Source organism: Lactuca serriola, chromosome 8 (assembly GCF_051521515.1).
Source record: "Lactuca serriola cultivar US96UC23 chromosome 8, Lser_US96UC23_V15, whole genome shotgun sequence".
NCBI classification, from domain to species: domain Eukaryota; kingdom Viridiplantae; phylum Streptophyta; class Magnoliopsida; order Asterales; family Asteraceae; genus Lactuca; species Lactuca serriola.
In genome coordinates, this window is record NC_136415.1 from 258140619 (window position 1) to 258165129 (window position 24511).

Below are 24511 nucleotides of genomic sequence, written 5' to 3' on the forward strand. Positions count from 1 at the left end.
TGCGTAAGTGTTCTTATCTTTTAATTCATTGTCTTTTTTTAATTTCTCATTTTTACTATATATATATATATATATATATATATATAGGGTTAGGTTATTTTGTTTTCACTATCTATTGTGTGCCCGTATGACTGATTCTGGACCAATCATTTTAGTTATTTTAAGAAAGTAATTAATGCATATTACATGTTGAAGATATAATAGGTATTAATTACATCTTCAGCATTTAATATGCATTAATTACTTTCTTAAAATAACTAAAATGATTGGTCCAGAATCAATCATACGGGCACACAATAGATAGTGAAAACATTTGAACCTAACTCTCTCTCTCTCTCTCTCTCTCTCTATATATATATATATATATATATATATATATATATATATATATATATATATATAAATATATATATTTCATCAATGTAGTGAATTTAAATAATTACATCCTGAAAGTGATGAAAAAACCAAATTTCTTAAATGGTTCCTTCGTAAGGTCTATGATATGCAAAAACAAAAATCTCCAGAGTTTAACAAGGAGTTATCAACTCTTTCAATCGGTGTGCATGCGCATGCCTTTACTTACACCGCTTGCATAGTGAATGATGTTAGTTATATGGTACTTATGTGTGATGCCCAACGATCAACACAAAACTCGAGGGTTCTAACTGAGGTAGAGAATAAGCAGAAATATTATGGTCAGCTAGAAGAGATTATCGAGTTGCATTATTCTCATAAATATTCCACCGTACTTTTTCGTTGCAAGTGGTTCGATACTGCAGGAGTTAAATATGTTAATAATTTCACCAGTATCGACCCACAACGCGAATTAAGCAGCGAAGATCAACTCATATTTGATATGCAAGCCAAGCAAGTATTTTACATCCAAGAACCTTCTCTAAGTGACGAAAATGACACCCAACGGTGGGTTGTTGAAAATGTTAATCATAGAAGAATTTGGGATCTACCGATGAATGATGTTGATCATGATCCCATTGAAAATGTCGACAATGATTCAACCGATGTCGTTCTTAGTAATGCTTCTTCTAATTTCACTCTCTCAATTGACTTTAGTCAATACTTTCAAAATTCTCAATCGGTTGAAGATGTTATTGCAATTGACCCACCGACAGGCATCATTAATAATGTGTCTGATTGCGAGACTTATTATGATGAGGAAGATTATGATTATGATAGTGATGTATCGGCAGACACTGAAGTGCCTGGGGCGAGAATGATTAAAAAAATCTTTTTACATTTAATTAGTAAAATAAGGTTTGTATTTGTGTGTGTGTGTATATATATATATATATATATATATATATATATATATATATATATATATATATATATTCAGTTATAATTTTTCAGGATGTCATTTTTTTGGATTGCATTGCTCCATCTCATGGCTGCTGTAATGGGTCATGGAGGCGACGGTGGTGACGAGGCACCACATCCGTTCAGTGGAGGTTTTGGTGATCGTCAGAACGATGGTAATTAAGATTTATTCTAATTCATTGTATTTCACATTGTATGTATATAAAAAATTATTCTGACTAATATTTTTTTATGCAGTGGTGCCTCCGAAACGAAGAGGCATGGCGGTAAATAAAAAAATGCACAAACTCTATAAAGCTAACGGTAAACGGCCTCTTAAGATAGTATTTGACGTAAATACTAACACGCCGATTGGGGAGGTGTACGAATGTTTCATTCGGGAGGTTGGGAGCTATATGTGGTGGGACATCGGTTTTGATACAAACCCATGGACAGAGGTTTCTGAAGCCGAAAGGGTTGGAATGTTGCAGTATCTTTCGGTAAATTATTTATAAAGTTATATATTTAATATTTTTTAATTTTGATTTATTTTTAATTTCTCTATTTTTTCTGTAGACATGGTTTGATTTTGACGCGATTACAAATCATCCCATGGATTCAACTTATTGGGCATCACTGAACAATCGGATATGTGCGCGATATAGAGGCCGCAAAAATATTGCAAAAAACCATTTTAATAATTTTGCAGGGAATGTGGAGGCAGCAAGGGCTCAAGCCCCTAGGGGTATGGATCAGCAGCGTTGGAATGCTGCTATTGAGCATTTCTTAACAGAAAAACATCAAAAACGATCCGCTGGAAACAAAGAATGCCCGAAGAAGCAAGTAGTGAAGAATCGTGGAGGGACGTGCAGCTACGGTATTGTTTGTTTCAAGAAAGTAAGTTACAATAATGTTTATTTGGTTATAACATATTTTTTAATGTTTATTCAAATATAACATATTTTGTAATGTTAAACAGAATTTGAATAGACTTGAAGTATTTCATCGTGCGCATGTAAATAAAAGAGAGGAATTTGTTGATCCTTTGGTTGAAGAGCAATATGTAAGTTATTATGACTTAAAAATAAAGTAGATTGTTGAATTTTTTTTGTTAGTTTTAACGTATATTAACAATCTTTGTGAAATACAGAATGTCTTAGTTGTTGAGGTTGCTCTACAGACTCATCACATAGCCGACTCTGGTGGTGATCCAGACACCATTGATTGGATAACAATATTTGAGAAGGTATTGGGTACTCGAAGGGGGCATGTGAGAGGCATTGGGCCTAAAGCTTCTTCAGCTGCGGATACAAGTGCTCCATCCTAATGGCAGTCACAGTCACAAGCATCGCAACCAACACATGTACTTGTTAAATTCTTAAAGAATTTGGTTGCTTTGTTATATTGTTAAGAACTTAATATATTTGTAGTAATTTTTGGTAGCTCGGTAGTTTGTTAAATTGTTAAAGACTTAATTGATTTGGTGCTTTGATGGTTTGATAGTTTGTTGAATTGTTCATGACTTAATTTATTTGTGACTTAATTGTAGGATGTTGATGTGAATGCTTTTCTTCAAAACTCGACATTTGTGACGGACATTGGAGACATTATTCCCTCGTTTAAAAACCAAGTCAACGAGGAAAACAACGATGAGGAGGACGGTGGAAAGACGAAGACAACTAGTATTTCTTGTTTAATGATATGGAGTATGTTATTTTGGATTTGGAAAATAGTTTATGTATGATATATATTAGATGTTTGTTTGAGATTTATTAGATATGGTATGTTTGATGTTTGTTTGGAAAATAGTTTATGAAATATGGTATTTTTGATGTTTTTATATAATGTGGTATGTATTTATTTATGTATTTTTATCAAAACTGCATTTTATAATATATATAAATTAATATTATAAAAAATAAGTTTTTTTTCAAAAAAAATAAAAACATTAGCAGCGATGCCTTTAGAGACGACTACTATCAATTGCGACCGCATGGACCTCCGACGAGTATTGCCGGAAAAACTCCTACCGGTTGGCGGAATATTAATAGAGGCGACACTATTAGAGACCACAAGGGTGTATTAGGGACGACATGTATTAGAGACGACAGTATTAGAGACGACAACGAGCTATTAGCTACTAGCCGATTGCAGCGTCGCTTTAGTGACGACATGTCGTCGCTAATACTAGTGACGACAGAAATGACCAATTGCGACGATTTTTGTCGCCGCTAAAGGTTAGTTTTTTTGTAATGTAAGTTATATATTTTAAGCAAACTTTGTCTTAAAAAATGAATGAAGATAGGTATGAAATATTAAACTGTGTATTAGTGAATTTATATGTTTATTAAACCGTGAATACGATATTTTAAAGTGTGCAATACTTTTGTTCGTTGATTTGTAACGACGTTGAGATGCTCATATGTAGGTAGAAGTTATTCCTATGATGACAATTTTCTTGCTTATGAACAATTTAACTAGATAACGTGAAGAAATATGGTACATGTGGCCGGTTGAAGGGAGTAGGGACAAGCATACTAGCGATACAAACAATGCGTATAATTGAAGATGCCAATTAAGTTTTATGATTAAAAACACCGAGAAGACACCAGAATGGAAACAACAAAGCTTATAAACCCAAGCTATATAGTATATATCTAATATCTATCCATTTACGTGGTAAATATAATTGCTGTTAGAAAACCTGAACCAAGTGGTGACGATGTATTCTTTTACACTTGCAATACTCTTAATTCTTATAGGAATCTTGTTTTGGCAATGGTTCTCAGCTCATCCCAGCCGCAAGAAACTGCCACCAGGCCCTATGCCCTTGCCAGTCATTGGAAGCCTCCACTTACTAGGAAACCTCCCTCATCGAGCCCTTCACAAGCTCTCTCAAAAGTATGGTCCTATCATGTCCATCCGCCTCGGGTCTATCCAATTTGTAATAGTCTCTTCCCCTGAAGCCGCCAAGCTCTTCCTCGGAACCCATGATGCCATTTTTGCTTCGCGTCCTAAAATTGAAGCCGCAAAGTACCTTTCCTATGGCAGCAGGGGAATGACTTTTTCAGAGTATGGACCATACTGGCGGAGTGTAAGAAAGTTTTGTACAATTGAACTGCTGAGTACTACCAAAATTAATGGTTTTGCATGGATGAGAAGGGAAGAGATTAGACTGATGGTAGACGAAATGAGGGTTGCGTCGATAACGCATAAGGTGGTGAATTTAACTGAGATTGTAGGCACGTTGATTGAAGGCATGACGTGTACCATGATCTTTGGTAAGAAAAATGATGATAGGTTTATTTTCAAGAAGCTAGTTGATGAAAGCATGGAAGCAACAGGTGCCTTCAATTTGGCGGACTATGTGCCTATGTTAGCTCCGTTTGACCTTCAGGTAATAACATCATCTTCCCCTCAATTTTTTCCATGGGTTTAATTTTGGATACCAATATAGAAAAGTTTTATAACACATCAATATATATTATAAAGACAATTATTCGGTTGGCCTAGGTGTTTCGCCTAAACAAGATGATCCTATACAACTATCTAAACCATTATATTATGCACTTGGTCCTTCTGGTTTTTTCGTTTAGGCATCCACAATCCAATTAATTTAATAGTCCAACAAATTGGTACATCGTCATTATATATATATATATATATATATATATATATATATATATATATATATATATATATATATATATATATATATATATATATATAACTATCAATTTTTTTCTTGAGTGTACCAACTCTACAAAGTTCAATGAAGTATATTTAAATATTTATTCAAGTATTAGAAAAAAAAGTTTTCATTAAACTCTAAATCTACTGAATACTAATGTGACATTTCACAATGATAGAATTTCATCCACTAAATACCAAATAAGTTTGTCACTTCATTAAACTCTCCATTAAATTCTTCATTGTGAATGCTCTTAGACCATCTCCAATTCACTCCCATTTTTTCTCCCAAAAATGGAGTAAAAAATAAGGTAAATAGTGTTTCATCTCCAACCCTACTTCATTTTTTACCCAATTTTTACCCCCAAAAAATATATTCCTAGTATATTCCATTTTTCCAACCTATATAGATTGTCAATTATATACCTTCTACTAATTTGGTTGTAACAAATATATAATCTATATTTTTTTTTCATTACAATACTACTAAATAAATAAGATTATATTTATAACACATAATTTTAAGCTTTTGTAAAATACATTATCGTATTTTAAAATTTCAATATGTATTTAAATTTTCATATGAATTTGATAAACAAAAAATAAACTTTATATTTATAATTAATTAATATAATTTAATACATAATACAATATTATAAGTAATAAATAATACATTTAAATTATAATTAGTAGATAAAATAAACTAATAATGTATAAATATATAAAAAGAATTAATAAAACTGACAACTCAAAGTTCATCCCCATTTTAGGGGAAATGAATAGTATAACACCATATTTGGTGTTATACTATTCATTTCCCCCAAAATGGGGGAATAAATGGGGTTGGGTTGGAGAGAAATGGGGGAAAAATGGGAGAAAAGTTGGAAAATGAGAGTGAGTTTGAGATGCTCTTAGACATGTAAAATAATCTTTATACCCTTTTTTAATTAATTATTTTATTTTTTTACGGTAACTAGTTTTAATTTATAAAGTAAAAGAAAACCATCAACCCCCATATCCGAATGAAACCTTATTAAATTACAATGTTCATCTTCCGTCATCGGTGGTCGGTGCCCGTCATCTTTACAGTCAACGGCACCATCGTCAGTTGTCATCTTCATCAGCATACCCACGGATGATATTTCTTCCCATCTAAAACTATCCCTGATGCGTCCACTTTCTCACTAAAACCATCTGCAAAGTTAGTATGTGTTTCTAGCGTTGCCTTTTTCTCTCTAAAACCATCTTCAGTTCCGCCTCTTTCTCTTTAAACACATCTCTAACAGTAGATTTGTGTTTCCTAAAAGGTGGTTTAAGCTTAGGGTGGACAAAATTGTGCCCAAGATTCTTCTTTTCTTAGCTAGAGATAAGGATATATGACAATGGTTGAAGGTGATGGTGGTAATGGTTAAAAGCACCGGTTGAAAAGGTGGTGGTGACTATAGTAGCAATCATGGGGTGGTTAAAGATGGTGGTGGTGATGACTGTCGTTGAAGGTGGAGCCAGTTGTGGCTAGTTCTTTAAAGACTATAGAGAGATCAAGAAATAAGATGGTGGCTTTTTTGTACTTTCTTATAAAATAACTATTTTCAAATTAAAAAATGAAATAAAAATTTATAAAAAAGAAAATCAAATTTGTGTATAATAGTAATTTTAGAGCAATTTTGAAAAGAAATGAAATAACAAGGACTACAACGCAATAAAATGAAACCACAAGAACCAAGTGCATTGTCCTTTAGATAATTATACCGAATCAACTTGTTTTGGCAAATCACATGGACTAACCACATAATTTTGTCTATTATAAGTTAGTATTTGTGATTTTTTTTTTTCATTAAGTTTTGTAGAGTTGAATGCATTATAAGAAAAAATTGATAGAGTTGTATGAAATATATAATGATTATGTGTCAATCCATTGAACTTTATGAAGTTCACTGCTTTAAGGTTACCCTGCTCAGTAATAAAGTCAAACATTGTCTTGACTGCTAGAAAAATCAAAAAAGAAAACAAACATGGCTTTAAATGTTAAAGATTCTACATCTATCAAAAAATCTACAACATTATGATCGTAGTTATCGGTTAAATGACACTAAAAAAGACTTATCTATTATAATGTTCTTTTAGATTGTAAGGAGTTGTGTCATAGTTATGACTCCATTTTATCTGTCACATAAACTCCACCTCAATGTCACCTTAATTTTACCAAACCTTCATTATATCTTGCCACACACAAGAGAGGGTTACCATGGCATGTCACGTTTATTTTTTTAACCGGGTGAATGTTGCACAATAAATAAATTACATGGTTAAAATACTAAATTTATATGTTATTCAAAATAACTTGAGTATGTTCGGTTCCTAGGATGTTTTATGTTGTAAGTAGAGACGAACTCATAATTATTTTAATATGGGTCAAAATGAAACATATCATATATGACTAATACGTTAATAAGAATTTAAATACAAAAAATAGTTAACTAAAAATACAGTGGAAATTCGACTCAAAATAATGGTTTTTCGTCTTAAATCATGTATTATTAACTATTCTATGGTTAATTAATAAAATATTAACTTATTAGGTTAACATTAAAATATAAGGAAACATAGCTACACTAACAAGCTAAAAATCTAAAATCGTAAGAGAAAATAAATATGATAATACAATACTAATTTTAGTTAGAGTAAATTACTGAAATCGTCCCTGTGGTTTGGTCAAAATTGTACGTTTGGTCCCTAACTTTTTTTTTGCACTCGGATCGTCCCCGTTGTTTGATTTTGTTGTGTTTTTCGTCCTTATGGTTTGGTAAAGATTGCATGTTTAGTCTCTAACTTTATGTATGTAAGGGACGAAAAATACAACAAAATCAAACCACAAGGACGAAAAACGCAACAAAATCAAACCATATGGACGATCCGAGTGCAAAAAAAAAAGTTAGGGACCAAACGTGCAATTTTAACCAAACCACAGGGACGATTTCAGTAATTTATTCTTTTAGTTATGAAAAACATATTAAAAAGAGCTAAAATATATGAATTTCATTAGGTATCTAACATTCCTAAATTTGAAAATATTATTCATAAAGTTTAACATTAAATTTAATTTAAATCAAAATTTTAACTAATATTGAATTGAATAATAAAAACAAAGTAAAACTTCAAAGATCTAAACTAAAAGTAGAAACATAAGCAATACTAACAATGTTTCTTATATATGTCAAATATTTACAATCTACACCTACATAATTACTTTTTAGATATCATAAGGGTTAATACGATCATGTCAATTATTTACTCTTAAATTATAATAAGAATGTTAGATGCTTAAAAAAACTTGAAACATCAAACGGAAATAAAAGTAGTTAATATTAAATCCTAAATAGTCATTAACTTTTTGATCTTCAAAAATCTTTAAATATTACATAAAACATATAAACTGTATCGATCATCAATCAAATACAAATCAAACTCAAACTATAAATAACCCTCGTTAGGGAAGTTTCCTTTAAAAAAAAACTAATTTGTACAAATTTATATCTTTCAGTGTGACATATATCCCTTCCTCGTTTTCTCCTCCATTATAAAACGTGCACCATTAATGTTGATCATTATATATCTTCAGATCTTATTTCGTCATCTTGTTCTAAGAACCCTAAGAACTTACTATCACTCTTTGAACTATATATAACTCTATACCAGGTAATTAATAATCATAAGTACCATAAGTTTAAAAAAAAAATTGGATGGTAATACTTAATTTGTTGAAATTTGTAGAGTTGTAATATTAAATTAATGGACAATTAATCAATTTAAAACCATTATTAGAAAGAATTTGAAAATACACGAGAGCTTCAAAATAATATGGTAAAAGCAAATTGGCCTACTTTATAATAGATATTAGGCAAATCTCTACGCCATTATATAGTAAAACAATTATAATGGTTAAAATATGTTAAAATTTACGATTTTTCTATGTTTTTTTCCAGCATGTTCCATATTGTTTATCAATAACTTTTATAAACAAGTATTTGTCAATGAAAATGAAGAAGATAAGTGATACAATATTTTATGTAACATGTCTGATTATAAATGATGATGAATGTGTTATATAAATATTACAGTGAAGATCATAAAATTGATGTATTTTATAAAGAACATGTACAAAAAATATACTTTGTAATGAAGTAAGAAAATGATTGGACGAAAAATATTTAATATGTCGTTTGTTTATGTCATATTGCAATAGAAATTTATATTTTAAGGTTGAAAAAATAAAATGGTATCAATGATATATTTCGATATACCAAACTTTATATATTGAAAGCTACAATATAAAAACAAATTAAGTTAACTTATATTAATATATGTGATTTCAATTTTTAAAGCGACATAATTTATTAATTTACATTGAATTTTTATTTAATATGACAACTCTTCAAACTTAACTAAATACTATTTAAACTAAACAAATACATCTAAATATGTCTTTATTTATATTGATACTTATAAGAATTAATTAATATGATTGATTTAAATTGTTTTTGTCGATTAAAAGAATTATGATAATCTAACTTATAGACTAAAAATTGTACTAAATAACCTTCAAATCAACTATTAAAAACTTAATTATGTGCGTCCAATATTTTATGTGTATTTTTCATGTAAGATTACTTGTATAAACTCTAAGTTATTACATAAATTTGTAATTATTTAAATTAATATTGATAAGATATATATATATATATATATATATATATATATATATATATATATATATATATATATATATATATATATATATATATATATATATATATAACCATAACTAGAAGGGGAACCCCCGTGTTGCGGGGATTGGATGCGACAAAATGTTTATAGTTTGAGTTGCTCATTGCTTCCCTCTTTAACTGATCTATAAATAAATAAATAAAGAAACATGTAGAGCTTTTCCTATAAGTCAATCGGAAAAAAAAATCAATAACAAACTATCATGTTTTTTCTACTTTATTAGTTTCAATGGTGTGTTCGTTTTCATATGCATCTGCTTCCTTACTTGTCAGCTTTGATCATGTTAATTCCCACCCACATCGGAAGATGGGGGAACCCAAAGGTAAACCCTAAAAAACGATAAAAACAAATTTACTAAATCAAGATAAATAAAAAAAAATATGGATATTTTTATATAGGTTTCGACTGCAAAAAGTAAATATTATAGTTTTAAATCACGTATCCTACCTGATTCATACTCCGTTACTGAGGACCGTAGTTACAATCTTTACTATTTCGATGTTCAAACTCCAAGTCTACCTGCAAAAAGAATAAAAAAACATCAGCAGAATGATACATAATCGGTTACCAAAACGACCAGGGTTGTAATTGTGTTACATAGCATACCTTAGCTGTATCAGAGCATGTTCTATGTATTTATACATCAGTCGCTGCACTATTGTAACCTTTTTGAATGAGCACCTGAAAAAGTAAAAAACTAATTATCAAGTTAATTACATTCTCACAACATTAATTCACTGAACCAGATGTAATTTTACCATACAACATTCATCTATATCAGAACCTGAAACTAACTGCTAGGGGAACATAAGTAGGGAAAATCAAATTTGAAGAAGTAACAAAGGTTAAAGAATGAGAATATAAATTGAATTTAGGCATTCGACCAACAAAAGATGCAAGTATAAAAATGACACAATTCATCAGAACTTACTCAAGCCAATACGTATCATTAGCTTCAAAATTCATCTCATTGTTAGAGCTTCTTTGAGCATTAAAACATTCTTTCTAACCAAGTAATAATTAAATGATTAATTTGATTCGATGCATCATGCATATGCAAATATGTAATATGTTTGTTTTTCTCCTAAATAATAATTAAAAAGATGCAGCAGAGAAATAAATGCAGCAAATGATGTAAGAAAAAGTAAACATCAACTTCGTACAGTTTTAAATGCATCCAAAGAAGCTCCAAAGTGAATTAAAATTAACATTTCTCCAAGATCAGGAAAAGCCTTCATAATTGCTTAAGATATTAGAATAGCCAAACAGCTTTAATGAAATTACATTTAAAAGGAATCATCTTTGTTGTTTAATATTTTTTGAACCATAACAATAATCATCCTCATGACAAAATTACCTTTTGATACCTCCAATAATTTCTTCCCAAAGGACCCTTTTTCTCAGCAATCATTCTTCAGTACTTTCTTCTTGACATTTGTTTTAGTGAAAAAGCAATCTATAAACCAAAACACAAATCAGATGTCTAACATCTAAATATACTTACTGTTAAAAACAAAAAATGCAGAAAATGATTTCATATTACATACATAATACTAATGATGATCAGGTGTTTTCAAATCAACAGGGATCTCAATCAAATTTTAATCAAAGCATCTAGATTTATATAAAAAAGAGAACAGAGGAGCTATAAAGATTCTAGTAAAACATCGTAACTTTATAAACACATGTAAGTTAATTACATGTGATTAATAAACCTTGTAACATTTCCATACTTTGTCGCATCTAAACATTGAGGTTCTCCATCCTTTAACAAAACATATAAAACACTGGCAGAACGACAGGGGGCGACAACGGAGAGGGCGAAAGTTTGTCAAAAAAAAATCGCCAAACCGCAGTGGTGGTAGTGCATCGAAACAATGCCATAGGGTTCGCCAAAATGAACTATAATCAAATAATTATATGTTTTTCCTCCTGAGTTGCATCCGATTCATTTCTTTTTGTACACAGAAAACATCAAAAATATAGAGATTATCAATGACCTTTGATAAAGGGGAAATTAGGGTTCAAAGATTTCTCCAGCGAAAATCATCAATTTCACCTACAATAACATCAGTGTTGGGTTCCTGTAAGGTAAGAACCTCATCTTTCCATCCTCACATCCAACCAGACCCGTACAGAAAAAAAAAACCTGATTTTCTATTGTAATCGATATTAGGGCTTTGGTCGGCCACCACCAATGGTAACAGAAAACGAAAATAACGAAACGCAGAGAACAAAAATCCGTGTTTGTAATAGGTGTAAACGGACACGAAAGCGTATGAGAAGAAACATGGAGACGATACCATCTGGTCTACATTCGTGTACGTATTTGATCAGATAATGGATGTAACGGGTGGAAGCGGTGACTGGTAAGCATCGACCTAATCGTTTGATTGGAAGCCAGGAAAGGGAAACGAAGATGACCGGTGTGTTAAAGTCAAAAACAATGGGTAGAGATGAATTTGAGGGTGGTAACCGATTGAAGACAGAAGGTGCAACATCAAACAACGATGGCGGTGGATGGAGAAAAAAGGAGTCGGTAACAAAAGGTTGAAGAAATACAAAAAAGGAGATCGGTAAGAAAAGTGGAGATTTCTTGAGTGGAGGAAGATGGTGGATAGAAGAGGAAACAATCTGTGTATTAGATTGCTAACACGTATACACACGTATACATAAAGAATATACATAATGTCAAAAAATACCCTAAAGAATATAGATAACATCAAAAAAGCCACAAAATGACCCAAATTCATTTGGGGGACCATTTCTGCCAATCCCAAACAATTCAGAAGTTAAAACATTAGTGGCAAAAGTCAGAAGTTTAAAACTTTACTGTTAAAATCTTTCACAACTTTAATATATATATATATATATATATATATATATATATATATATATATATATATATATATATATATATATATATAATAATTAAATGAAAATTTGTTAATTGCATTAAAGTTCTATATTAATACTTCAACTTTCCAAATTCCTACTAAATGGTACTTATAAGAGTTAATTAAATATGATTAAACTATTAAAAATTTGTTTCCTGAATAATCTAATCATTTAATGTTTAAACCAAATATTATACCAAAATCCTACATACCAATTATTAAAAACTTAATTATGTATCTCTAATATTTTGTCTATTTATTTATATAAGAGTGCATGTTATTTTTTTCTATAAACAATTAATTAAATATATAATACAAAGTTATATATTTGTGACAACAGTTTCATAACTACATTCTAAACTTAAGGCTATAGAATTTTAGTTTGCAACAATCATATAAATACAGAATGTGATAGTAAAATTTTAGAAATAATAATTTTCAATGATTTAGAATTAGTATTATCGATAATTTTCAACCTCAATTTACAATTAATAAAATTGTTTTTCAAACATACTACACATTAACATTAAAAAAAAAATTCTCTCTAAATGTATAACATTCATCTAAAAATACTGGGTTGTTTATATATATATTTTTGCAAAGATACTTTAAACACATCAAATTCATAATTATCTTTGTGTTTTGGCCTTGTACTTTTTTTACAGGTAAAGCCATGAAAAGAACATCCATTTTTTGCAAACATACTTCTTGTTCATCTGCAAAAGCCATAAAAATACAACTTTTGTTCTAATTTAAATACCAAAAGCTTTTAGGTTGAATCCTCTATGCAATAAACTTGTTATGTAATTTAAAGAAAATATAAGGAAAATAGATGTGGAATAAATCAACAAACTTATTTGAAACTTATCTATTCGCATGCATGTTAGATAAAGAAAATGAAAAGAAAAAAGAGGCAAGTGTTTCTTATATAACAAAAATATCTTGATTAAATAATCATTTACATGACATAAGTTGAAAATCTGGAAGTTGCAAATGAATATGATTAAAGATAAATAACATATCTTGAACCACAATCATTTTATTGACCTACACTATAAGAGATGGTTAGATATATATTTATTTAAACAATTTAATTTAAATAAAAAGTTAAAATTTCATTAATTGTAATAATAAGGTACATAGCAAGAAATAGAAACTTAAAAACTTAACATACAAAAAATACAAAAATACAAAAAAAACACCAATAATTAAAACATGCTAAAAGAAGTCTTCGTCCAAAATGCTAAATCATCTAAGGGATCCATGTTGAGATCAGTGTTTTAAAGTCTGTAAATATGTTTCACCAAGTCGATTGCGAAAATTGTGATGTGTTTCACTGTCGCCTCTTCTTTACATGTATACCCTTCCCCACTAATGTCTACTAGTTGCGTCTCTAGAATAGTTTCATTTTCGTCATTCTTACATATCACTCTTCTATAATCAAATTACGTAATATGATACTTACATATATCACCTCTTCAAGGTTTTCCTCCTAGAAAAGTGTTGGGTTTTTTTTCGTATATGTCGATGTTTCTTAGGATCTCCAAAGGCCCATTTTACATCCTTCATATATCTCTTTTGAGCTTTTTTATTTTTTCCGTTTAGTGTCACTTAGACAAGAAAATGATTTAACAAATATATCATAGTAAGGATAGATCTCATTAACAAGATAATAAATGCACTTGTATGACGCTCCATGCATTTAAAAGGAAGAATATGGTGTAGATTTGTCGTAGATGTCGTAGAGTAGTGATAACCTATTAAGAATGTTGATGTCATTAAGCGGACCTGGAGAACCAAAGAAAGCATGCTAGATCTAGTGATCATGTGAGGCTACTGCTTCAAGTATGGTCATCAGGTGACCATGATCACCATATGTATGTATTGATCCTGGTATACGGTAGGGTGATTTCCCATGGCTAATGCAAAAATTATGATGTGCTTCACTATTTGTTGTTCTTTACATTTACTCTTCCCCATAAATGTCTATTGGTTGTGTCACTATATGTATGCATTGATCATGGTACACGGTAAGGTGATTTTCCCATGGCTAATGCGAAAATTATGATGTGTTTTACTGTCTATTGTTCTTTACATTTACTCTTCCCCAAATATAAATGATTGATATTGGTCATGATAATGACAAGGAATTTCGAGGAGCTGGTTTTGATGAAAATAATCAAGTTTCAGGCTATCCCTAGGGTGCCATAATATGTCGAAGAGAATGGATGGCATAACAAAGAAATGAAAATGATTCTAAATTGCACTACAAATCGAGAAAACCCATATTTTCTTTAAAAACCATAGGTTCATTTTTTATTTTAGAATAATTTTTTTTCACTTTGATTTTAGAAAAAAAAAACAGCGTTCTATAAGGCACATCAAATCGAGGCTACACCGACTTGAAAACCTTCATGGCAGTGAAGTTGGACATGGAGATGGCCAATGCATGCTTTGTTTTTTCAGATTGGACATGAAACATATTGAGTTATTTGTTATCTTTTTGTTATTAGGTATTGATATAACTCTCCAAAAACTTATTATATTTAATATAACCATATAAATATGTGATTTGTATGTATAATTATGTGATTCCTTTTTTTATGCATGCAAAATTGTTGACTCGAGTCATTTTACATTTCAAGCCTCTTTACTAGTATTAATAAAAGAATAAACAAAAAGCATGTATTTCATAATTATATATAGACATGATTTGCTTTGAGTTCTTTGTCTAGAGAAATCTAACATAAAGTCTCCCTTTCTCGTGTTTTGAATTTACAGGGCTTGACTAAACGCTTTAGGGCATTAAATAAGGACATTGATGAATTGTTCGAGAAATTAATTTGTGAGCATGAAGAACGTAGTCTTATCGGTTCTCAAAAGCCTGATGAAATGGATTTCATTGATGTATTATTGTCACTAAAGGGCCAATATTCAAACACCCATGACGAGTTGTCTTATACAATTGATAGGTCTAGCATGAAGGCCATTTTACTAGATATGGTAGCAGGCGCCATTGACACTGCAAAAACATCCATTGAATGGATTTTAGCTACACTTATCAAACACCCTAGAGTGATGAAGGAGCTCCAAAAAGAGTTGACGGTTGTGATCGGAGATGCACGAGTGGTTGAAGAAACGGATTTGACAAAGTTAAGCTACTTACACATGGTAATTAAAGAGACATTTCGACTTTATCCCGTTGCTCCATTTATGATTCCTCATGAATCAATGGAGGACATTGTTATCAATGGCTACAATATTCCTAAGAAGACACGAGTTCTTATAAATTACTGGGCATTTGGACGTGACCCAAAAGTTTGGTCTGAAAACTGGGAGGAATTTCTTCCAGAAAGGTTTCTTGATAGAGATATTGATTTTCGTGGACCTGATTGTCAGCTAATACAATTTGGCATAGGAAGAAGAGGATGTCCAGGAATGAATTTGGGGTTGCTGAACATTGGCTTGGTGATTTCCAACATGATACATTGTTTTGATTGGGAGCTACCAGACGGCATGTCACCAAGTGACATGGATATGAAAGAAAAGTTTGGATTAACCATCCCTAGGGCAGAGCCTTTATTAGCCATTCCAACATACCGCACCTGAGGAGGAGCATCTCAGCTTTTGTTAAAGACGTTAGACAAATATATTAAATGAAACACACAAAGCTTGAGCCTGTTTAAATATGAATAAATCATCTTTGTGATTTTTGTGATGTTGCATGTGTGTATATATGGAGTTTGGTATTTGATATTACCTATGAAAAAATCACATTTTAATGAATGTTTGAATTCATGAGAGTACATGACAATTTTAGTATGTTTCTAAGTGACACCCTTGTCTGATTAATCACATGATTATGTAGTTTTCAAGAAAAAAATTGCATTGTCTTATGGGTGTATTGAAAAGGTGGCATGGCATCACAACCGTTTAGGTCGCATTTGGTTCGGATGAGTGAACACATTTCACAAAACAAAGAAAAGGATAGGATGCAAATAATCAATTACTCTTATAGCCACAAAAAACGACCGATTTGACTTAGGTTTCAATCTTGTGCATTTAATTACTAAAATCGTACCAATCAATTTATGTTGAAGAAGACAAAGATGTATTGCTGATAAATACATTTCTAATTTTAAAATGCATTGTTAAGATACACATAAGATTATAATAAAATCGATAAACTATGAACAAGATAGATATCAAAAGGCTTGGAAGAAAGTGTATTTAAGGAAAAGGAAATTGATTTACTAATCATTTTTGTTCAAATTTGGTATTTTTGTAGGACATATAGAGAGAGGTTTTTTTGTAAAAATGGGGTTCTTTTCCAAACTATTTCTAAAAATGGGGCTGATTCAAAATGGTTTGTAAAAATAGGGTTGTGGCCCCACTTGAAATTATACGTAAGAGTTTCTATTTACATAAATGGCCCTTATTTAATATTAAAATTTTTAGTTTTATATTATACAACTTTTCAACTATATATTTACCTTTTACATTCTATTTTTATTTTCTATCTTTACCAACTTTATACATAATATTTTGTTTTATTATAAATGTATTATTAATGTAATATTTTTTTAATTATAAATATATTATTAAATTATATATATATAGACCTTATTAATTTATACAACTAAAAATATATCATTAACATCTTCCATTAATAACAAAATTACATATTACTAAAATTATATAAATAAAATATATATTTCACATCATATTTATAACATTAAGAAATTACATACCAATTCAACATTAAATTACAAAATCAAATAAACATAAACTTACAAGATCAATAAACTTGAAATTACTAGATCAATAAAATATATTGCTTATATCGTATTAAACATTGGTTGAGAATTTGGACAATTTTTTCGATTATGACCTGGTTGGTGGCATAATCCGCATCTACGAGGTTCACCGGGATGATGCGTGTCCATCTCGTTACGTATTCAGTTGCATGCCTCCTACCTCGAGCAACATAAAATTTTGAGTAATCTGCTTCAATCGCCCATTTCAAATCCAACCAATAATCAACATGGGGAAGTGGTGCAAAACCTGCATTATATTGTAGTTTATAGGTAGCGCTAGTGTACATGTCATTTACAATTGAAATAGGATTATCCCCTCTATTTCAACAAACTGCAAGAGCATGCGAACATGGAAACCTTTCCATTTGTCACTTACCACAGGTGCATATGTGATGGAAATAATGGCCAGTATGCGTAATTCCACCTGTTCCATTTATTTGTGGCCTGGTAATGATTATGTATACACCTTCATTGTAGTAAAGCTGAGATAAAGTATGACTTTGTGCGTGAGTGTCACGATTAACAAAGAGATGCCACATACACGATGGTAGAGGTGTATTGCATTTCAATGCAACATCACTATGCTTTATGAAAAGTTGCACAGCTCTATTGAATGTAAGATCAATACCTGCCCTAATCGGTAATTGTTTTGCTCCTCGCAATGCATTGTTTATACTCTCAGAGATATTTGTCGTTAAGGAACCCTACCGGTGATCTTTATCATATAAAAGACACCACTAAATTTTTTTGATTTGACTTAGATACTCCCAAGCTTCAACATTGATTTCTTTTATCGCTTTCATATACTTGATGAATTTTCTTTTTTTGTGTGGTGCTACCAATAGACCAACATAATCATTTAAGGTGCACGTTCTTGTACCTTTTCATAAGATTACTTCTGATGTGCCGAAGAAAAAAGAAATGGTATGCTAATGGCTCTTTCCATTCTGGTAAATTCGCCAATGCATGAATTATTCCTTGATGCCTGTCTGAAATAACACATCATTGTCTATTTTGAGCAATAAATTGTCTAAACTGAGCAAAAAACCAACACCAACTATGCACAGTCTCCTCATCAACAATAGCATTAGTATTTGGTAATATATGATTATTAGCATCTTTTGCAACAAAAACAAGCATTTTTCCTTTGTATGAACCCTTCAAATGAGTACCATCAACATAAATAACAGGTTGACACAAATGAAATGCTATAATGGTCGATCCACAAGCCCAAAAAATATATTTGAATGTTGCTACATGTGATGTTACATTTGGTTTATAAAGCCACGTGACAACTGTATTAGGGTTTGAATAATGCAAAGTTGCAATATACTTGGGCAACTCAGCAAGTTACTCTCCCAAGTTCCATAAATCTTCTCTATGGCTTTTCTCCTACCATGCCATGCCTTATCATAAGAAACATCAACATGCATAATAGTTTTAATATCTGTTTGTATATGTTTGACTGGATAAGCAACATCTTTTTCAATTGAGTGGAGGATGTATGAAGCAATCGTTGCAGAGTTCAAATTTTCGTTATCATTGCCAATACAAGATCCAAAACAATTATGTGCATCCACCCAACGTGTAATCTGCCACATTTTATGACTTTTCTTCTTAATTTCACGAATATATCATTGACAAGGTGGTGCATGGTGCATAGAACTACTGCTTTCTCCTTCATCTCCTATAGTCTTAAATTTTGCTACCCATTTGGTACTTTTACTTTCGTACACTTTAAACTCTCTATTTTGGTTGATAGACCAAAGTGGTACTGCCTTTTTCACTTGCAACTTACTTTCAAATTGCATTCCTAGCCTAATTTTGTTTTTGGATTCCTTCCAAATAACTATATGAATGTTTTCCTTTATGTCTTCTATATCACCAACCCCTATATTTCCAACATTATTCATAAAGTTCACAATGAGAGTGTCACTTGCATCATTAGAATCGACCCCAATATTGCTTAATGATTCACTACTACACTGAGTTGGTCTCATCAAATCCAAAGTCGTTATTTGTCTCACATATATTATCATTCGGCAAAGAAAATGGTGTTTGACAATTACGAAGGAGATCTACAAAACTAGTGTTTGTTGGTGGTGTTATTTGTTCTATGTCAACACAAATATGGCCACAATAACTTTCATCATTCTCATCTAAATAATACATCATGTCTAAGGATGAATCATTTAAGAGGGGTTCCATGTTAGATTTCCCACAATATTGGTAACATAGTGACAAATTCAACTTTTAGGTAGACTTTTCAACTCCAACATGTGTATAAATCAAATCTTTAAATTGTTCATACCGTATTTTGTGCCTAAGAATATTTGAAGCTGACAAAGTTGATTGGTCACCCTTGATCAATCCATTCTCACATTCAATATTACCACCCCAATATAAAATGATCATAAAAGGGACGACTTAGAGCCATAACAACGAATATAAGAGAATTTAACTGCAAATAATAGGATAAATGACATAAATTATTATCTTAAATTTAATGGTGACATCATTTATATATGCAATATATATATATATATATATATATATATATATATATATATATAATACATACCCTATGTTTGAGATAGAAATAGAACTGATGATACAAAGATGAGAAATGTATGGAAACTGAGGATGCAACTATGAGAAGAGAAAATTTTGTAGGATTGATGAGAAAAACTCAATTCAGTAATTGGAGTTTATATCATCAAAAAGTAAACTATACCCTATTACAAAGAATTGAAATGACAATTCATCCACAATAAAGTACCAAATGTACAATGACAATTTTGGATTATTCAATTATTTTGAAATTGCTTTTACAGGCATTGTTAGTGATTATAAAATTCATATATAAAATTTGTATATTTATTTATTTTATCTCTACTTCTAATAATATCAAATTAATTATTCAACAAATATAATTTTAATAATATTTAATATTAATATTGATTAAAAGTTAAAGAAAATTATAAATCTTATAAATTATTAAGGTCTATATATAAAATTTAATAACATATCATAATAAAAAATATTATTTATAAATCAAGGTGTAAAATTAAAATATAAAATATAAAAAAAGCAAATGTATAACTGAAAATGATAATTAGATGATACTTAAAGGACCGTATATGTAACTTAAATATAAATCTTGTGGAAAGAAGTGGGGCCACAACCCCATTTTTACAAAAGAGTTTGAAAGAGCCCCTTTCTTACAAACAGATTTGAAAAGTGCCTATTTTTTACAAAAAAACTCGACATATAGACTTACCTAAAGTGCTTTAAAAGTAACTAGATGGAATTAGTTGCACCATTGGCGTTGAGTTTTTTTTTTTTTTTTGGTTATATGAGGGTGTAGTAAATGAGAGTTATAATGTGGCTGCAAAAAGAGTAGAACCCACAAAAAATAATTAGAAAAAAAAGTAATTTTAATAAGTAGCAGAATATATAGAAACTCACCAACATAAATGCTTCAGAAAATACATGATTTACTGAATCTGGATAATCCAGGATCTAGTTCCATCTATAGATTTTGGTCATTAATCCCTGTGCAACTTGGGTACAGCCTGTGTCCTTGGCAACCATGTAAATGTGGCCAAATTACCAATTTACCCTTGCATTCCATAAACCAAATGTCATAATACACGTCAACTTTAATGTGAGTTGAGTTGGGAGAAAAAAACAGGACAAATAGGTAAACGCATAGTATCTTAATACATTAACATGGAATTTTTATGTATTAACAAACTTATTACCCGTAATTTAGTTTGTTCGATCTCTTCCATCAATGTCATATCCTGAGGCATAACTAAAGAGAATTATGTAATAACATAGGTGTAATTAAGTATATTCATGTTAATTTTATGTTACTTGTGATTATGAAAGATCATTTGAAAACACATATTATTATTATTATTATTATTATTATTATTATTATTATTATTATTATTATTATTTGTAACAACGTAAAATTTCCAATTAAATTTTTAATTTTTAAAACCACAAAATGTATATCATATCATAATTTAAAATCCGAAACAACAGTGTTTTCAAAACAAATTCCCAAGATCTCTCAAAAGTGAACTCCATCGGTGTGAGTGTGTACGAGTCAAGCCGTCGCCTTCCCATGGTCCTCGCTGGTACCTGAGACATCAAACACAACAACTGTAAGCATAATGCTTAGTGAGTTCCCTAAAATACCACATACCACAAATACGCCACTCGAGGCTAACCCGACCCTCTGGTCAAGATGTCTCAGCGGGACCCTCCAGTCCCGCAGCTCGTCGAACCCTCCGGTCCAGTCATAGCTCATTGGGCCCTCTGACCCGGTCTGAATTGTTGGACCCTCCGGTCCGGTCTATATAGTCATACAGCATACAAATAACACATAGCATGTAATCTCAAATATAACACATAATCTCATACATAGCACATAAGACCCTCTGGTCAACTCAAAATACCACTCAAGGTAACGTATAGTGAGAAGACTCACCTCTTGGAAAGTCTAAGATCTCGCGTACTCGCTATCTCCCAAAATCCAACGACGACTCTACCTCGCGTACTCATAAAAATATCATTTTAATAATCAAAGACTTTCACAATAAAACTTTACCCCTTATCATCATTCCTCAGAGGGTAAAAGACCATTTTACCCTTCCTTGACCCAAAGTCTTCATGTTGACCAAAACCCTAAAAGTCAACAAAAGTCAACCTTATGAGTACGCGGGGCGTACAGCTTGATGTACACGGGGCGTACATCGCCAACCATGGATCGGGGTCTCCACCCAGTATGCTGCACGTACTGGAAGTTACGCCCAGCGTAATCATCAGATTCTAACATACACCATTTCTGGTCTTAATCGGTTAAGCCATTACTCCAACTTCTAGATCCGACTCTGCTTATGCATCTATACCCATAAAGTCGAGACCTTTAAGCCTTGGCATGGCTGTAAAGGCTCCAACACTTCATAACATCACTCTAATCCAACTCAAGGACCTAGATCTCATGCATGGTGCAATATTCACGACCAAGATTACATTTTTATGAGTCTACAACTCAAATAGACCAGAGATACAAAGGATCTAAGCTTATGGAGACCATTTGCTCAAAAGTCTCCACCTTTGGGACTAAAACCCTAGAAAATGGTACATGAAGCATATTACAAGAACTATAGGACAAGATCTGAGCTTTTTACCTTATAATGAAGCCTCAACCTTTGCAAAGCTCAGATCTACACTTGAGTACCACTTCTAGCCTTCCCAATGAGCTCCTCTTCTCCTTTGCTACCTTGAAATGGCACCACCAAGCTTAGAATACTCACAAATGGCCTAAGAATGGATGCACACTCTCTTTAGGGTTTCTTTCTGAGGGATGGTGGCTGAGAAGTCGAGCCACACATTCCTTTTATAGCCCTCCAAATGAATTAGGGTTTTTAGGTCTGGACCGGTTACGCCCCGCGTAACCTTGGGTACGCCCAGCGTACCTGAGGGTGAACGCGTCCAAATGAAGCGCACGAGTACGCGCAGCGTACTCCTTGTACGCCCAGTGTACTCGCCTAACATGCAACCCTAAAATGATAACATAACAAAGATGAAGGAGCTAAATAGAAGGGTGCCTAGTTTTCTGGCTGTTACATTATTAAGTTTGAAAATAGAAAGAAACACTTATTTGACTTGATGATAAAAATGATGTAAAAGTTAACACCTTTCGATTTTTGACAGCTAACATGTCATCATGAAGTTGATGCTCTAAGTGTTCAAGCTCTTTATAGGTTAATCCTTCTAGCTCCTTTCTCATCATCAACCTTCAAATATTGCAATTAAGTAATTTTATTCAGAATCTCGATGATTACCTAATATTATAAATGTAATGATAAGCTTTACACACAATTAACCTTCTCACTTTCGTTTTTGTCTACTTTGGATTTTGTTTTCTTATCTGGACATCATATTATGATTTAACATGCTTTATGCAATAAAGTAGTTAAAGTACATAACTATTAGAGTTTACCTATCAGGTTCCTCCAATCCTCTAATTTTCTGTATCACATTCTGAATTGTTCTTATCACTTGTTTTCCCTGCAACACCAAGGACCAAAAATGTTAGCAACGAAAGCACAAAGACCCTATAAAAACAACACAAAAGAGTACTTTAATCTTTTAAGTGAGGTCTATAATCCCTCAACCCCGTGAAATCCTATAAACTAGAGCATCTTTGTCACCATGTAATTCCTCATCAGCCACCACTCCAACTATACAACCCAAAATGTCCTTCCCATCAACTCCAAATACATGTAAAAAACAAATCAACAGAACATGTTCTCCTTTTTCCACGTCATCATTACGCAACCTGTCGCAACCGTCGGCCACCTTGGCGGCGCACATGTGAAGTTGTAAGAGACCGCTTGTTTAAAAACTTCAACCATCACGGTTTGACCAGAATGTGCAGCCGGAACGATTAAACCGGCTCCAACCGAGGTCGCACTTTCACTCAATGGGCTGCAACCACAATGTAGTTCATAAATTAAAAAAAAAAGATATACTTTATGAAGACAAGCTCATATACAGTAATATCTACATCTGTCCTAACTCCTTTGACTCTCAAATTCACCAAGTATACCTAAATAATATATATATATATATATATATATATATATATATATATTATTTAAAAAACAATTTAATGGAGGATTGGATAATGAAATTATAAAAGATATCATCACTAGATTTTGTGCTTCTCTTTATTGTCTTGCTTTAGAGATGGCCTACAACAATAAAGGAATCAGAATTTGTCAAAGGAATTACAATATGTTTGGTTCATGTGTGTGTGTGTGTGAGTATATATATATATATATATATATATATATATATATATATATATGTATATATTATTTTTTGTAAATACACAATATTGAATTTTTTTTTATTTAATGCAATTGACCAAAAAGAAGAAATATTATATTTCGACCACTTTTGCAATTTGACCAGTAATACTTTCTT

At 31.4% G+C, this 24511-nt stretch overlaps 1 protein-coding gene and 1 long non-coding RNA gene across 5 annotated transcripts; one reads left to right on the forward strand and one right to left on the reverse strand.

The window, feature by feature from the left end:
* Positions 1–4036: 4036 nt before the first annotated feature.
* On the forward strand, positions 4037–16412 carry LOC145069294 (cytochrome P450 CYP736A12-like). Its single transcript, XM_079016234.1, has 2 exons — positions 4037–4711; positions 15468–16412. The coding sequence occupies exons 1-2, from the start codon at positions 4037–4039 to the stop codon at positions 16293–16295; spliced, it is 1503 nt and encodes a 500-aa protein (XP_078872360.1). The 3' UTR covers positions 16296–16412.
* Positions 9828–12410, reverse strand: LOC145069295 (uncharacterized). Of its 4 annotated transcripts, XR_013689423.1 has the most exons (6): positions 11790–12410; positions 11490–11691; positions 11147–11245; positions 10396–10470; positions 10237–10308; positions 9828–10118 (listed from the first exon to the last, which is right to left on the reverse strand). It is a non-coding gene; the product is annotated as an uncharacterized LOC145069295 (long non-coding RNA). The 4 variants fall into 4 exon arrangements; XR_013689422.1 differs by having other exon boundaries at positions 11523–12410; XR_013689421.1 differs by having other exon boundaries at positions 11505–12410.
* Positions 16413–24511: the final 8099 nt, after the last annotated feature.